The sequence below is a fragment of the Oncorhynchus nerka genome, linkage group LG13, assembly GCF_034236695.1.
Source record: "Oncorhynchus nerka isolate Pitt River linkage group LG13, Oner_Uvic_2.0, whole genome shotgun sequence".
NCBI classification, from domain to species: Eukaryota; Metazoa; Chordata; class Actinopteri; order Salmoniformes; family Salmonidae; genus Oncorhynchus; species Oncorhynchus nerka.
In genome coordinates this window covers 63,522,112-63,537,432 of record NC_088408.1, presented here as the reverse complement: position 1 = coordinate 63,537,432, position 15,321 = coordinate 63,522,112, and the positions used below count along the sequence as shown (strand labels likewise).

The following is a 15,321-nucleotide window of genomic DNA, read 5'->3' as shown; positions in this document are numbered from 1 at the left end:
GGCTAGCTGCACGCAGAATCTTAATCCCTCCTGATTGGATCAAAGAAGACAATCACATTATTTTAGCATATCGGATTGGCCTACAGCAATGTCAATCTTTTTTGTTTATTTGACAGCATGGTTTATTTTTCGAATCTGTCGTTGACATTGTCAGAGTGAGGAACTAGCTTGCGATACATACTTTTATATGAATTGATATAACTGATAAACCTTTCTCATAGTCCATAAAGACTAGAGGTGAGGACAGAAATATTGCATGCACAATTGGTTACTCAAAGATAAGATTTCACGCGGAAAAAAAATCCAGGCTACTTTAGATAACAGGTTGATGAGACAACTTTATATGATGTTTCTGTTTGAAAGTAGCAACCGCGGCTTGTGTATCTCTCATTCCTCCGTTGAAATCATTGATCTAACACATCTGAGTGGCAGGTTTCAAAGCTCTTCCTAAATCAAATTGTATTGGTCGCATAGGTCTACACATACCTCGACTAACCTGTACCCCCGCACAGGTGCATCGACGCTAATGTTTCTAGCTCCAACAACGCACCATACCTAACAATACAAAACATTAATACACAAATCCACAAAATAAAAGAAACAACTTAAGAAATATCAGAACAAGATATGTCAGAGTCCGGAATATAAAATATATATGTATATAATGGTGCGTATGGACAGTATAAAAATATGAAAGGTGTGTACAACACTAATTATATAGGATTTACAGATGAAGTGGGTTGTATGTATGTAACATTATTAATGTGACCAGTGTTCAATCACTATGTACATAGGGCAGACACACTGAAAATGATCAATCCCATATTGGTCTTTAACAGTCAGGCCAACCCAAGCTGTACTGTGCAGGTAAGCTATTGGTAGGCCCACTATTGAACAGATAAATGAGGCTGTCAACTGACTCAGAAATTCACAGGTTCCTGATTAATTATTTTCCTGTTCTGTTGGTTTTCTTCCTTTCATTGGTTAGCTGGGAAAGGCATTATCCTATTCATATTAATAACCGTGATAGTTGTTGCATCTTTAATCTCACCTCTTCCTAATTTTCGAATGGATATTTTCATTTCTGTCGATGAAACTGCTCGCATGTTTTATTTATTTATTTATTTATTTATTTCACCTTTATTTAACCAGGTAGGCAAGTTGAGAACAAGTTCTCATTTACAATTGCAACCTGGCCAAGATAAAGCAAAGCAGTTTGACAGATACAACGACACAGAGTTACACATGGAGTAAAACAAACATACAGTCAATAATACAGTATAAACAAGTCTATATACAATGTGAGCAAATGAGGTGAGAAGGGAGGTAAAGGCAAAAAAGGCCATGGTGGCAAAGTAAATACAATATAGCAAGTAAAATACTGGAATGGTAGTTTTGCAATGGAAGAATGTGCAAAGTAGAAATAAAAATAATGGGGTGCAAAGGAGCAAAATAAATTAATTAATTAAATACAGTTGGGAAAGAGGTAGTTGTTTGGGCTAAATTATAGGTGGGCTATGTACAGGTGCAGTAATCTGTAAGCTGCTCTGACAGTTGGTGCTTAAAGCTAGTGAGGGAGATAAGTGTTTCCAGTTTCAGAGATTTTTGTAGTTCGTTCCAGTCATTGGCAGCAGAGAACTGGAAGGAGAGGCGGCCAAAGAAAGAATTGGTTTTGGGGGTGACTAGAGAGATATACCTGCTGGAGCGTGTGCTACAGGTGGGAGATGCTATGGTGACCAGCGAGCTGAGATAAGGGGGACTTTACCTAGCAGGGTCTTGTAGATGACATGGAGCCAGTGGGTTTGGCGACGAGTATGAAGCGAGGGCCAGCCAACGAGAGCGTACAGGTCGCAATGGTGGGTAGTATATGGGGCTTTGGTGACAAAACGGATTGCACTGTGATAGACTGCATCCAATTTGTTGAGTAGGGTATTGGAGGCTATTTTGTAAATGACATCGCCAAAGTCGAGGATTGGTAGGATGGTCAGTTTTACAAGGGTATGTTTGGCAGCATGAGTGAAGGATGCTTTGTTGCGAAATAGGAAGCCAATTCTAGATTTAACTTTGGATTGGAGATGTTTGATATGGGTCTGGAAGGAGAGTTTACAGTCTAACCAGACACCTAAGTATTTGTAGTTGTCCACGTATTCTAAGTCAGAGCCGTCCAGAGTAGTGATGTTGGACAGGCGGGTAGGTGCAGGTAGCGATCGGTTGAAGAGCATGCATTTAGTTTGACTTGTATTTGTAAAATGTGCGGTGCACATTTTAGAAAGATGTTTCCCGCAAATTGCATTTTGGAACATAGGTGCGTAGGCCTACCACATTGTGCTTGCACATTGCTGTGCCTAAAATGTGAAGAAATTGTTTATCAACATTTTAAGCTAAACATTCTAGTCTGTTCCATCAGTCTGTCATCTTTTCTTTTGTTTGTAATGTACTTTTCATTACGCGTCGGACCGCCCCTGGTGGTGCGTTGGGCTGACCGCACCACCCTCTGGAGACGATACAGTCCCAACAGGACGCTCTCAGTTGTGCATTGTAGAAGTTTGTGAGGGTCTTCTTCGTCACACCGTCTGTGTGGATGGGCCATTTCAGGTTGTCAGTGCACACAGAGGAACTTGAATATTTTCGCCCTCTCCACTGTGACCCGTCGATGTGGATGGGGGCGTACTCTTTGCTGGCTCCCGAAGTCCACGATCAGCTCCTTAGTTTTGTTGACGTGGAGGAAGAGGTTAATGTCCTGGCACCACTCTGCCAGGGTCTTCTCCCTGTAGGCTGTCTGGTCATTGTTGGTAATCAGGCCTACCACTTGTTCGTCAGAAAACTTGACGATTGAGTTGGAGATGTGTGTGGCCACACAGTCATTGGTGAACAGGGAGTACAGGAGGGGGCTGAGCACGCTAGTACAGTATCAAATCACATTTATTTATAAAGCCCTTCTTACATCAGCTGATATCTCAAAGTGCTGTACAGAAACCCAGCCTAAAACCCCAAACAGCAAGCAATGAAGGTGTAGAAGCACGGTGGCTAGGAAAAACTCCCTAAAAAAGGCCAGAACCTAGGAAGAAACCTAGACAGGAACCAGTCTATGAGGGGTGGCCAGTCCTCTTCTGGCTGTGCCGGGTAGAGATTATAACAGAACATGGCCAAGATGTTCAAATGTTCATAGATGACCAACAGGGTCAAATAATAATAATCACAGTGGTTGCACAACAGGTCAGCACCTCAGGAGTAAATGTCAGTTGGCTTTTCGTAGCTGATCACATTCAGAGTATCTCTACTGCTCCTGCTGTCTCTAGAGAGTTGAAAACAGCAGGTCTAGGGACTGGGGACTGGGGACAGCAAGGAGTCATCAGGCCAGGTAGTCCTGAGGCATGGTCCCCTGAGAGAGAGAAAGAAAGAAAGAAAGAAAGGAGATAAAGAGAGAGAGCATACTTAAATTTACACAGGACACAGGATAAGACAGGATAAATACTCCAGATATAACAGACTGACCCTAGCCCCCCGACACATAAACTACTGCAGCATAAATACTGGAGGCTGAGACAGGAGGGGTCGGGAGACACTGTGGCCCCATCCGATGATACCCCCGGACAGGGCAAAACAGGCAGGATATAACCCCACTCACTTTGCCAAAGCACAGCCCCCACACCACTAGTATATGTTCGTGACCACATCAAGGAAGGGATGAAAGAAGCAATTAAAAAAGTGTTCAAACAGGGCCTCGAACTCACCACCATGGTATCATCTTAATAGTCTAAGTGGCTTCCTTTCCTTCCATTCATCTGCATGGATGTGGAAAACCAGGATGGGCGGAAGCAAACTTTAGGGAGCATCAAAACCATGATGAGTAAATTTACACTGACTGACTAATCAACACATAATATTGAGTAGTTATTTAGGATGTAAGGTGATTTGTAGATCATTCAGTCAGTCTCGACTAACCTTTAAAGTCAGCTGCAATGTCAAAAGAATCGCCTTTAAAGTAGGCAAGCCCTGGGCGTTCAATATTGCAGCCAGCTGCCGACTGACTGATCTACAAAGAACCTTGCATCATAACTAACTACTTATTGTTATTTTCTAGATCAGTCAGTCACAATTTATCCATTATACATTAGTTTTGATCCATTCGAACACTGCCAAAGAGAGGAAGCCAATGTCGACTACTGGGTCACAGGGAGAATTTCAATTGCATTCCTTGATTCCTCCTCGTGTTCTCTCCTCACCTCCTTCTCAAACTCCATTAGAAGGAGGTGAGGAGAGAGTATCCAAGGAATCAAGGAAATGCAATTGAGATTCTCCCACACTCCACAAGTCGTCCTCATAGGTCACGTTCGAGAGGATCAAAACCTCAATGTATCATAGGTAAATTGTGAATGACTGACTGTTCTACAAATAATAATGAGTTGTTATTTATGATGCAAGGTCATTTGTAGATCAGTTAGTCGGAGGCCATTGTAATCGGACATTGAACAAAGACATTGTAATCTTGTTTTTTAGTAGTAAAATTTAAAAAAAAAATTGTCATCTGTCCTCATAGAGCTCCTTCACCCTCACTGATTGGTTCAATGTTCAATTAGTATCACCTGGCATCATTATAAAAACCCTTGACCTGAACATTATTGCATTATTTGGTCATCTTGCATTCATCAGGCATGGCTTTCTATCTGCTTCTGAGTATATCAATTTTGGAAATCTCAGGTGAGTAATGGGGCATGCTTGTGGTTGACTGCTTTCACCAATCCTTTATGCTTGTATTTAACTGTTTTTGACGTTGGACTAAATCTGCCACCAGTAAGAATTTAGCTAGCTTCATAAAGTAGCCAATGTTGCTAATAATACATTTGGCTAACTATGTTATCAACACTGATGTTTGGAATTGTCAATAGATTTGTTGTCTTTGGTTCAGGTGAAAGGTCAGACCCAACTTTAGTAAAAAAAAACAAAAAAAATGTTGGTTCTAACTTGTAATTATTACTTAGTCATTCAAGTGAAACTTCCCAGTTGTAACTCTGAACTTCTGATAACTCCAACAGCATTTAATGCCCAATAGTTGTACTAAAAAAACTGACTAGACCGCCCTCTACAATCCACATTGTTATTCACAGAATGACTACTCTTAATTCCTATGTGTATTTGTTAAGAATTCTCATATTTAAAGAATAATTTATTCTCTACTTCCAAATAGTTTTGAGTGTCGCTGTGCGGACTCCATTGAAATGCAACCTGGGCACCAAACCTTGCAAGGATGGATCTGAGTGTATTCTCTACCAGCATGTGTGTGACGGAGAAGTCGACTGTAGGGATGGCTCTGATGAGGAGGACTGCACTGTCACATGCACTAAAGGTTTCCACTCGATTTCCATTGCTTTCACCAATCTAGTGTTAGATCAGTGATTTCCTCAAGGAAGGATGGACTCCAGGGTCTTTAAATCAATAAAATCATCAGTTTCAGTTACATCTCTGTCCCTCCAACATTTTGAATTAGTGTTTCATCCATTCATTTAGGCCAGTTTCTGTGTGCCCATGGGAAGAAGTGCATTGACCAGAGGCAGGTGTGTGACGGGGTGTCCCAGTGTCAGGACCGTTCTGATGAGGTGGACTGCCTAGAGCACATGGAGGGCTGTGCTCACCACTGTGACAACAAGACCCGCTGCCTCCCTGACACCTTCCTTTGTGATGGAGAGAAGGACTGCCTGGATGGCACTGATGAGGCAGACTGTGGTAATGTCACTATTGCCTCTAGAGTTTTGCTTTAACACGGTCCTTATTACATCTTTCAACTTATGTAAACGCATGTAGATTTTTATTGAATCTTGTCCTTTGACACTAAAGTCAGTTTCACAATCTCTCCAGATTCAGACTCCGATGGTCACAAAAATCATCATGATGAAGTTTCTGAAAATGACTCCAGCAACTACAAAGGGATTACCACCATGTCTGCACCAGCACCCCTCCAATGTCCTTTTGGCACGAAACCATGTCAGGACAAGACTGCGTGTGTTCTTTACAGCCATGTGTGCGATGGAGATGCAGATTGTGAAGATGGCTCAGATGAGGAGACATGTTCATTAGAATGTGACAATGGTAAGAATCAGTGCATAGAAATGTGTATGTCATTTTGAGAAGCATATTTCTCCCCTGTTTTATATTGTATAAGACAATGCTACTCTAGTGCAGTGGTTCCCACCCAGGGCTACTAGAATCCCTGGGTTTTACTTGGCCTATCCACAGGGGGTACTTCAAGACTAATGAGTCCGTAGGCCTACTGGTAAAATGCACATGAGGGGGTACTTCAGGCAGAGAAATTCAGTCGGTGGTACAGTAACCGCAGAAGGTGGGAACCAGTTCATCTTGCGTAATACATGCTTACTGTAGCAACATTTTGAACTAGCTAGCATGTTTGCATTCACTCAAACACCAATAGAACATATACACACAGAACATAGTTGCATAGACTACTGCACGGTGTGCATGTTTAGAGTTCCACCTTAGACATATTCCTCACAGGTCACCATTTCATTGTTATTGACTGCTCTTAAACTGTGCTGTATGTTCAGGCCAGTTTCAGTGTGCCCATGGGAAGAAGTGCATTGACCAGAGGCAGGTGTGTGACGGGGTGGCCCAGTGTCAGGACCGCTCTGATGAGATGCACTGCCTGAAGCCCATGGAAGGCTGTGCTCACCACTGTGACAACAAGACCCGCTGCCTCCCTGACACCTTCCTCTGTGATGGAGAGAGGGACTGCATGGACGGCACTGACGAGGCCAACTGTGGTAATGCCCCCCCACTGTCACACTTGCTGCTTGAGTTTTGCTCAAAATTGTCCTTGTTTATCTTTACACAAGTTGCATTATAATTTATTGCCTCTTGTCCTTTGATACTAAAGTCAGTATTTCATCCTTAGATTCAGACTCCACTGATGATCATAAAAATCATCGCTATTTTGTTGCTGAAGATTATGACGGCAACAACGAAGGGAATTCCACCTCAATGTCTGTACCAGCACCCCTCAAGTGTACTTTTGGCACTAAACCATGCAAGAACAATATTGAGTGTGTGCTTTACAGCCATGTGTGTGATGGAGAGGCAGATTGTAAAGATGGCTCTGATGAGGAAGAGTGTTCATTAGAATGTGGAAGTGGTAAGAATCAGTCAACTTAAAAATACAAATTGTAGTTTGACATTTTGAAAAGCATATTCCTCCCCCTGCTTTTATTGTTTGACATGACAATACTGCTTTCTAGTGTAATGCATGTTTACTGTAACCTTTAACTAGCTGGAATTCACTCAAACACCAATAGAACATATACACACAGAACATAGTTGCATGTTTAGAGTTCCATCTTAGACATATTCCTCACAGGTCACCATTTCATTGTTATTGACTGCTCTTAAACTGTGCTGTATGTTCAGGCCAGTTTCAGTGTGCCCATGGGAAGAAGTGCATTGACCAGAGGCAGGTGTGTGACGGGGTGGCCCAGTGTCAGGACCGCTCTGATGAGATGCACTGCCTGAAGCCCATGGAAGGCTGTGCTGACCACTGTGACAACAAGACCCGCTGCCTCCCTGACACCTTCCTCTGTGATGGCGAGAGGGACTGCCTGGACGGCACCGACGAGGCCAACTGTGGTTTGTTCCATTTTCAAGGGACCAGCAAACTGTTAAGCAGAACTGTGGCCATGTTGAATCTGTCTTCTTGTCCAAACTTCTCGATTTTAGAGGAAGTTCAATTTAAGAAATTTCCGATTGGTCTCCTTTACCCATAGCTGATGAGAGCTGCAGCAGTGGGGAGTTCCGTTGCACCAGTGGTCAGTGTGTATCTATAAGCATGCGCTGCGACGGGCATCCTGACTGTTGGGACCACTCTGACGAGGAGAGCTGCCACAAGCCCCCCCAGTGCACCACCAACCGCCGCTGCCCACAAAGCCAGGAGTGTCTGCTGGAGGAGTGGGTCTGTGATGGGGAGCAGGACTGCAAAGATGGCTCTGATGAAGAGGTGGGAATATTTGGCCTGGGTGCAAGTCTGTTTCGCATGACTATTCCATAAGGAGTTGGCAGAAACTGACAGGCAGGATGGCTAATATTAGATAGGTAGGATGTAGAATTGAGTTATTTTAATGGGTTACAGCCTCACGCCACCTGAGCTTGCGCGGCTGTTCGCTATACACAGTGGTAGTTACGAGGCTAGTAGCTAATGTGCTTTTACTTCGTGATGTGACTCAACTTGAGTATAATACGGTATATTGAATTCTTCCAGAATTGCGAGATGGTCCAATTGAAGTGTGGCGAGTTCCAGTGGGCCTGTACATCAAAGAGCCAATGTGTTCCCAAAGCATGGAGATGTGATGGAACAAAGGACTGTGCTGACGAAAGTGACGAGGCAGGATGTGCGTAACGAGAAACTTATTCCAGCTGTGTATGATTTGTTAATTACTGGATTGTTATGTTGAAACTGAATTTGTAATACAAAATGAATAAGCCTTACAATTATTTAGACATTTGTAAAAAAAAAAAAATCAATTAACTTGGTTGTTTTGTACATTTGTTAATAGGTGGCCAGGTGGCAACATGCCCCTCTCACCAGTTCCCGTGTGCTAGTACGTCAGAGTGTTTGGACATGGCCCTGGTGTGTAACTCAGTCAGAAATTGTGCTGATGGTTCTGATGAGGGTGGCGACTGCAAAACCACGTGTCCAGACAAAGCCATATGTGTCCAAAACTGCTACAGCACACCACAGGGAACAGTGAGTAATGGGGAAATGCTCTTAAGTGAAAACAAATATTTATCTGCTTCTCATTGTGTTTGATCACCTCTACCGCTTCTGTTTCTCTCCCATAAAGAGGTGTGGGTGTAAGGCTGGTTACCAGCTTGACGAGGATGCAGTGTCCTGTGGTGATATTGATGAGTGTGTAGGTGGTAGACAAGGTGTTTGCAGCCACTCATGCGTAAACACTCAGGGCTCCTTCTACTGTCACTGCAACCCTGGTTACCTGCTGGAGTCTGATGGCCGCCACTGCAAGATCATGGGTAAAATTAGTGAAATATCAAGGCTTAGTGACAATCATGGAAATTCCCTTTGCTTGATTGTTATTTTTTAAATTGGGAATGACTGTGCATGACAGTGAACTGACTTTGGGAATGCAAGGTATGTTGGCTGAAGTACTCGTATATGTCACACAGTAGGTCTATACCAACCCACTTTCTTTTCCCACAGGTGAGCCTTATCTTCTGGCCTCTGTGCAGACAGACCTGTTCCTTGTTGGGCTGAGAAGCAGTAGTCTGGATGTCCTGGTGTCCTCTGCTAAGAAAGCCATCCTGTCTGTGGACTATGACTGGAGGGATCAGAGGGTGTTCTGGGTCAGCCTGGATTCAGAGAGCATAAAGTGGTCCTCTCTAGACCAAAAAAAACAAGGAACTCTTTTCAAAGGTTAGTATTATGGTTAAACTAAGCACAATGATTGAGGCTGTAAATAGACCTGTTTTCACAGTGCTAAGTTTTGTTCAATTGTTAAACCTTAAACAATTTTGATCTCTACAGGCATCAAATCTGACTGCATTGCTGTTGACTGGGTAGGGAGAAACCTGTACTGGATTGATGGTATTGGAGGTGGTCGGATTATTGCTATTGGATTAAACTCAACCATTACAAGCGCTCTGGATCTCACTGTCATTCTTGACAAGGAATTTGAACAACTTCTCTCTCTGGCACTCCTGCCACAGAAGGGGCAAGTATATTTTGTAGTTGTGACTGATGAACACCACCCACCCAAACGTTCCAGTGCTTTTATGTGTTTGGAGAGGTGATTTTGACTAAATGTTTAGCAGCATGTATTAAATCTTGATCAGGGTCTTGAGTTGGTTTCCAATGAACTGCTGTCCTATTGTAGGCTCAAGTTATTTAATGATTTATGTATTGTGTTTTCAGAAGACCGACCTTTTCCAGTAATCAACAATAACATTGATTTGGATTTCATTGCAGGCTCCTGTTCTGGTCGGAGATGAGTAACGAGGCAAAGATTGAGCGGGCCGGAATGGATGGGTCTGAGAGGAGAGTGGTGGTCAGTCACAGCCTCGGCTGGCCAGGCAGTCTGGCTGTGGACCCAATAGGGGAGCGGCTCTACTGGACGGACAAGAAGCTTGGGTGCATTGGCTCAGACACCCTGAATGGCGGGGACGTCAAGGTACTACAAATGGATGGGTGTTTGCATAGGACTAGATCAGACTTGTACTTTAAATGAAATCCTACAGGAGTTGGATAACCTATTAAAGCCATATTTCAATGTCAGATATCTATTCATTTCCCTCCTGAAGATTCTGCAGTTGACGGAGACCACCAACCCGTTCTCGGTCACAGTTTTCAATGACCTGCTCTACTGGTCAGACACCAAGAGGGGAACTATTCAAGGGGCTAATAAAATCACTGGAAAGAACTGCAAAGTTCTACTCAAACGACCTGCACAACCCTTTGGACTCAAAGCAAGTATCTTTTCCCCCAATTTTAATGTGTGAATTGTAAAGATTTCTTTTCACCTAAATAAGATGGCAATCTCCTGGGTTTCCTGTAATTGCACAAAGAACATGTTTATATTCAAATGTGTGCGTAATGATTTGCATGTATCTGGGGATGCAGGTCATTCATCCACTGCTGCAGACAAGCACTGATAGTCCCTGTGAGAAACTTCATTGCTCTCACCTGTGTGTATTGGCCCCTGGCCCCAAAGGGGTCTGCAAGTGTCCCTCTGGTCTGCTCCTAGCAGAGGATGGCCTCAACTGCTCCAACCTGGTCAACTCTGCCTTCCTCTTGGTGTTGTCTCCAACAGTTGTCACACAGGTAGGACTCAGGTTTACCCACTTCACTGTACAATATTCAATGCCACTAGCTACATGTTAATGAATCGAAGTCCGTCCTCTAAAATGAAAAGCTCTTAAGAATGCCTGGTCACATAAGCTCTCAGTAATAACCTGTACTTTGAGTCGAGCCCGATTGGCTTTCCGTGCTACTTGTGTGCAGTTATTCAGGAGTAAATGACAAACTTCTCCACCATGTACTTAGACATATGCATGTGTGTCTCTAGATCTACCTGCAGACCATGCTCAGTGCTGTGGGCCTGAAGACCTGGCCTGAGCACCTCTCTCTACCTCTCGCCAATGTCAATGAGGCAGCTATTTTGGATTACACCCTACGAGACAAGATGTTGTACCTGGCTGACTCCGGCCAGTCCTCTGTAGGCCTCTTCAAGCTGAAGGAGACCAGCTTGGTGCCTCGCGGCCAGTTCCTGCAACTTAAAGGGGACACTGTCACAGCCCTGGCTCTGGACTGGATAACCCTCAACGTGTACTGGAGTAGCACCAAACAGTCACGCCTGCAGGTCACCTCTTCCAATGGGGAACACACTGCTGTGTTAATTGACGATATTGGAAGTCTGGAGTCCATAGCTCTTCACCCACTTAGTGGAAGACTCTGTTTTGCCAAGCAGGGGGAAGGTGCTCATGTGGAGTGTGGTCACATGGACGGGGGGAAGCGAGTGCAGGTTTGGAAGGATGCTGTGCAGCCCACCTCCCTGACTTTCTCCAATGATGGCGGGGAGATTTACTGGGCTGACATCGGTGAGGAACCATTGTTATACAATACAAACCTTCACTTTAAGTCAATCTATAGGTGATGGAATACTTGGATTTTATGTTCCAGGCGCTGGGGTGATCAGCTCTGTCAGAGTTGATGGTTCTGGATACATTGCGTTTACAACTGGGGATGGCCTGATTGCATTTGCGCTCAGCAACAGCATGCTCCTCTGGGTGACAGACCGTGGTAATGTAGATTTTTTCTTAACACCGCTGCCATCGCCAGTACTCAGTGCCACATTACTGTAGCCAGGAGATGGCTCTGATACTTTAATCAAAGTAGAACTAAGGATAATGGTTCTTTCACCATGGTTTTGGATTCATTGCTGTTGAACATTTCAAATGTTTCAGACACAACCCAAGTTTGGTATAGAGATGACCAACTGATCAAGACACTTTGGTTTGAGGTCAACACTGAAGTTGTCAGCTTGAAGGCCTACAGCAAGTCTAGCCAGATGGGTAAGAAAGGCCACAACATTTGCACACTACTATATTTACTGAGACTCTTCACATTTTACTCTTCCTCATACACATCTATTTCTAGGCTTCAACTTCTGCTCTGATGGGAATGGAGACTGCAGTCACTTCTGTCTGGCTGTCCCTGGTGGCAGGACATGTAGGTGTGCCCATGGCCATCGACCGGTCAATGCCACACACTGCGCCCTAGACCAGCACTGCCCAGCTGGTAGTAGACCCTGTCTGGATGGGCACACATGCCTCCCCCTGGAGAAGTTCTGTGATGGGCATCCTGACTGCCTTGACACCTCGGATGAGAATTGTGAGATTTTCATTAGCAATGCCTGAAATTAACAATCTTAGCTGTAACTCCGCATTTCCCACACCTGCTCCTAGAGGATACTTAGCACTACACACCTGAAGTGTTTTTAACACAAGCTTTGATTATTTAATTCAGTTGTAGTGTTAAGGCAAACACATGTGCAGCTCTTGGGGTTCCCAGGACCATGATTTGCTGTCATAACCTAACCTCAATTGAATACAAAACAAGTCTTATTCTCCACCAGGTGTCCATCTCAAAGGGCAGTCTGAAGTCCAGTCCAAAGCTCCAACCCTGCCTCCAAGCCCCAGCATTCCCACATCTGCAGATCTTGGCTCTACCACCTCTCTGGACAACAGTGGGCTGGTGAGAAACCTGGATGTCAAGCAGCAGTGTAGTGAGAAGCAATGTAATGGGAATGGGGAGTGTGTGGAGACCAATGGGGGCACCTCCTGTGCCTGTGGTCAAGGCTACAGTGGAGACTCCTGCCAAGACCAGCTCGCCAACACCATGCAAGGCCCACTAATCTATGGGGCCGTTGGCCTCTGTGCTGCGATTGTAGTTATCAGTGTCCTCGTTGCCGTGGTCCGGAGCAAGACTGCAAACGCAAGGTACGCCATCCCAACTGCTTGTGTGGCTCCGTCTAGTTGAACATGTCAATCTATTAGGTTGCTGGTGTTTAGAATGCTTTCGAATGTGAGCTGTTTGACAATAGATTGACCCTATTCACTTTTCCATTCCTAGGCGAGCCAGCCCTGTGGTAAAGCAGACCAGTATGACTGACTTGGCGAAACATGGAGATTCTCCCTCTACACAACATTCACCTGACGACACTAACTTTTCAGAGGTACAGTAGGTTTTATATTGTATTTCAAAGCAAATGAACTTCAAGGTTTGCCTAATACAATTTTGTTTTATTTCACAGGAAGTGGCATCATCTGTGGCGTAACTAATTAAACAGCATATTTTTTTCCTAATCAATAAAGATGTTGCATTTTCTATGGGCTTTTTCTTGATACACATTTCCAATCAATTTTGATCTATGGGGATTAACTTGTGTAAAGCTACGCAAAGGCAACTGTGGATTTGAGATGTGAATCACACCTTCTTGGTTTCAGATTATAGACCTTCAAACAATAACTAACTCATTTGGTTCTGACCACATTGTATACTGACTTTGACATTGCAAGTATTTAAATTAGAAAACGAGTGCTTATGATTCTGAAAAGTTATATGCAGTGGTGGAAGTACTCCATTGTTTTACTTGAGTAATTTTTTTTTTTAAATTCACCTTTATTTAACCAGGCAGGCAAGTTGAACAAGTTCTCATTTACAATTGCAACCTGGCTAAGATAAAGCAAAGTAGTTCGACACACGGTTACACAGTAAAACAAAGTCCTTAATAAAATAAGTCTATGCAAATGAGGTGAGATGGGAGGTAAAGGAAAACCATGGTGGCAAAGTAAATACAATATAGCAAGTTAAACACGAATGGTAGATCTGCAGTAGAAGGAAAAAATTATGCAAAATAAATACAGTAGGGGGACGAGGTAGTTTGGGCTAAATTAAAGCTGGGCTATGTGCAGTGAGCTGCTTTGACAGCTGGTGCTTAAAGCTAGTGAGGGAGATGAGTGTCCAGTTTCAGAGATTTTGTTCGTTCCAGTCATTAGCAGCAGAGAACTGGAAGGAGAGGCGGCCAAAGGAATAATTGGTTTTGGGGGTGACCGAGATACGTGCTGCTATGGTGACCAGCGAGCTGAGAAGGGGAGACGTTACCTAGCAGGGTCTTGTAGATGACCTGGAACCAGTGGGTTTGAAGCGAGGGCCAGCCAACGAGCGTACAGGTTGCAGTGGTGGGTAGTGTATATGGGGCTTTGACAAAACGGCTGGCACTGACAGCATCCAATTTATTGAGTAGGGTATTGGAGGCTATTTTGTAAATGACATCATTGATGATCGGTAGGATGGTCAGTTTGGCAGCATGTGTGAAGGATGCTTTGTTGTGAAATAGGAAGCCAATTCTAGATTTAACTTTGGATTGGAGATGTGAGTTTGGAAGGAGCATTAGTCTAACCAGACACCTAGGTAGTTGTCCACATAGTCTAAGTCAGAACTGTCCAGAGTAGTGATGCTGGACGGGGGGGCAGGTGTGGGCAGCGATCGGTTGAAGAGCATGCATTTAGTTTTACTTGTATTTAAGAGCAATTGGAGGCCACGGAAGGAGTTGTATGGCATTTAAGGTTGTTAACAGTGTCCAAAGGGCCAGAAGTATACAGAATGGTGTCTGTGTAGAGGTGGATCAAACTCCACAGCACGGGCATCATTGATGTATACAGAGAAGCGTTGACCCCTGAGGCACCTTCATAGACTGCCTGGTCAACAGACCTTCCGATTTGACACTGACTTCTTTCAGAGAAGTAGTTGGTGAACCAGGCGACGCAATCATTTGAGAAACTAAGGCTATCGAGTCTACCAATGAAGATGTGGTGATTGAAAGTCAAGCCTTGGACAGGTCAATGAATATGTCTGCACAGTTTCTTATCGATGGTGGATAAGATATCGTTTAGGACCTTGAGCATGGCTGAGGTGCACCAGCTCAAACCAGATTGCATCGCGAAGAAGTTATGGTGGGATTTGAAATGGTCGGTAATCTGTTTCTTGGCTTTCAAAGACCCTTAAAGTAGGATAGATATTGGTCTGTAGCAGTGTGGGTCAAGAATGTTCCGCAGCTGCTTTCCAGTCTTTGGGCATCTCAGACGACATGAAAGAGGTTGAACAGGCTAGTAATAGGGGTTGCAACAATTTCGGCAGAATTTTAGAAAGGGTCCAGATTGTCTAGCGTTGGCTGATTTGTAGGGGTCCAGATTTTGGAGCTCTTTCAGAACATTAGCTGACTGGATTTGGGAGAAGAAATGAGGAAG

General features: G+C 44.0%; 1 protein-coding gene across 1 annotated transcript; it reads left to right on the top strand.

The window, feature by feature from the left end:
• Positions 1 to 4,620: 4,620 nt before the first annotated feature.
• Positions 4,621 to 13,399, top strand: LOC115139827 (low-density lipoprotein receptor-related protein 2-like). Its single transcript, XM_029677642.2, has 23 exons — positions 4,621 to 4,701; positions 5,189 to 5,347; positions 5,509 to 5,724; positions 5,857 to 6,087; positions 6,561 to 6,776; positions 6,908 to 7,144; positions 7,417 to 7,632; positions 7,770 to 7,999; positions 8,261 to 8,390; positions 8,556 to 8,746; positions 8,844 to 9,030; positions 9,218 to 9,430; positions 9,542 to 9,728; positions 9,983 to 10,184; positions 10,315 to 10,479; positions 10,634 to 10,834; positions 11,079 to 11,610; positions 11,693 to 11,812; positions 11,977 to 12,084; positions 12,170 to 12,403; positions 12,648 to 13,011; positions 13,145 to 13,247; positions 13,326 to 13,399. The coding sequence occupies exons 1-23, from the start codon at positions 4,656 to 4,658 to the stop codon at positions 13,347 to 13,349; spliced, it is 4,512 nt and encodes a 1,503-aa protein (XP_029533502.2). The 5' UTR covers positions 4,621 to 4,655; the 3' UTR covers positions 13,350 to 13,399.
• The last annotated feature ends 1,922 nt before the right edge of the window (positions 13,400 to 15,321 follow it).

What these genes read in the sequence shown, in the direction of transcription:
- LOC115139827 (XM_029677642.2), top strand. Translation starts at nt 4,656, where the DNA reads ATGGCTTTCTATCTGCTTCTGAGTATATCAATTTTGGAAATCTCAG. An exon ending in TTCATTAGAATGTGACAATG is followed by an intron (nt 6,088 to 6,560) that starts GTAAGAATCAGT and finishes CTGTATGTTCAG; the next exon opens with GCCAGTTTCAGTGTGCCCAT. An exon ending in ACGACACTAACTTTTCAGAG is followed by an intron (nt 13,248 to 13,325) that starts GTACAGTAGGTT and finishes TTTATTTCACAG; the next exon opens with GAAGTGGCATCATCTGTGGC.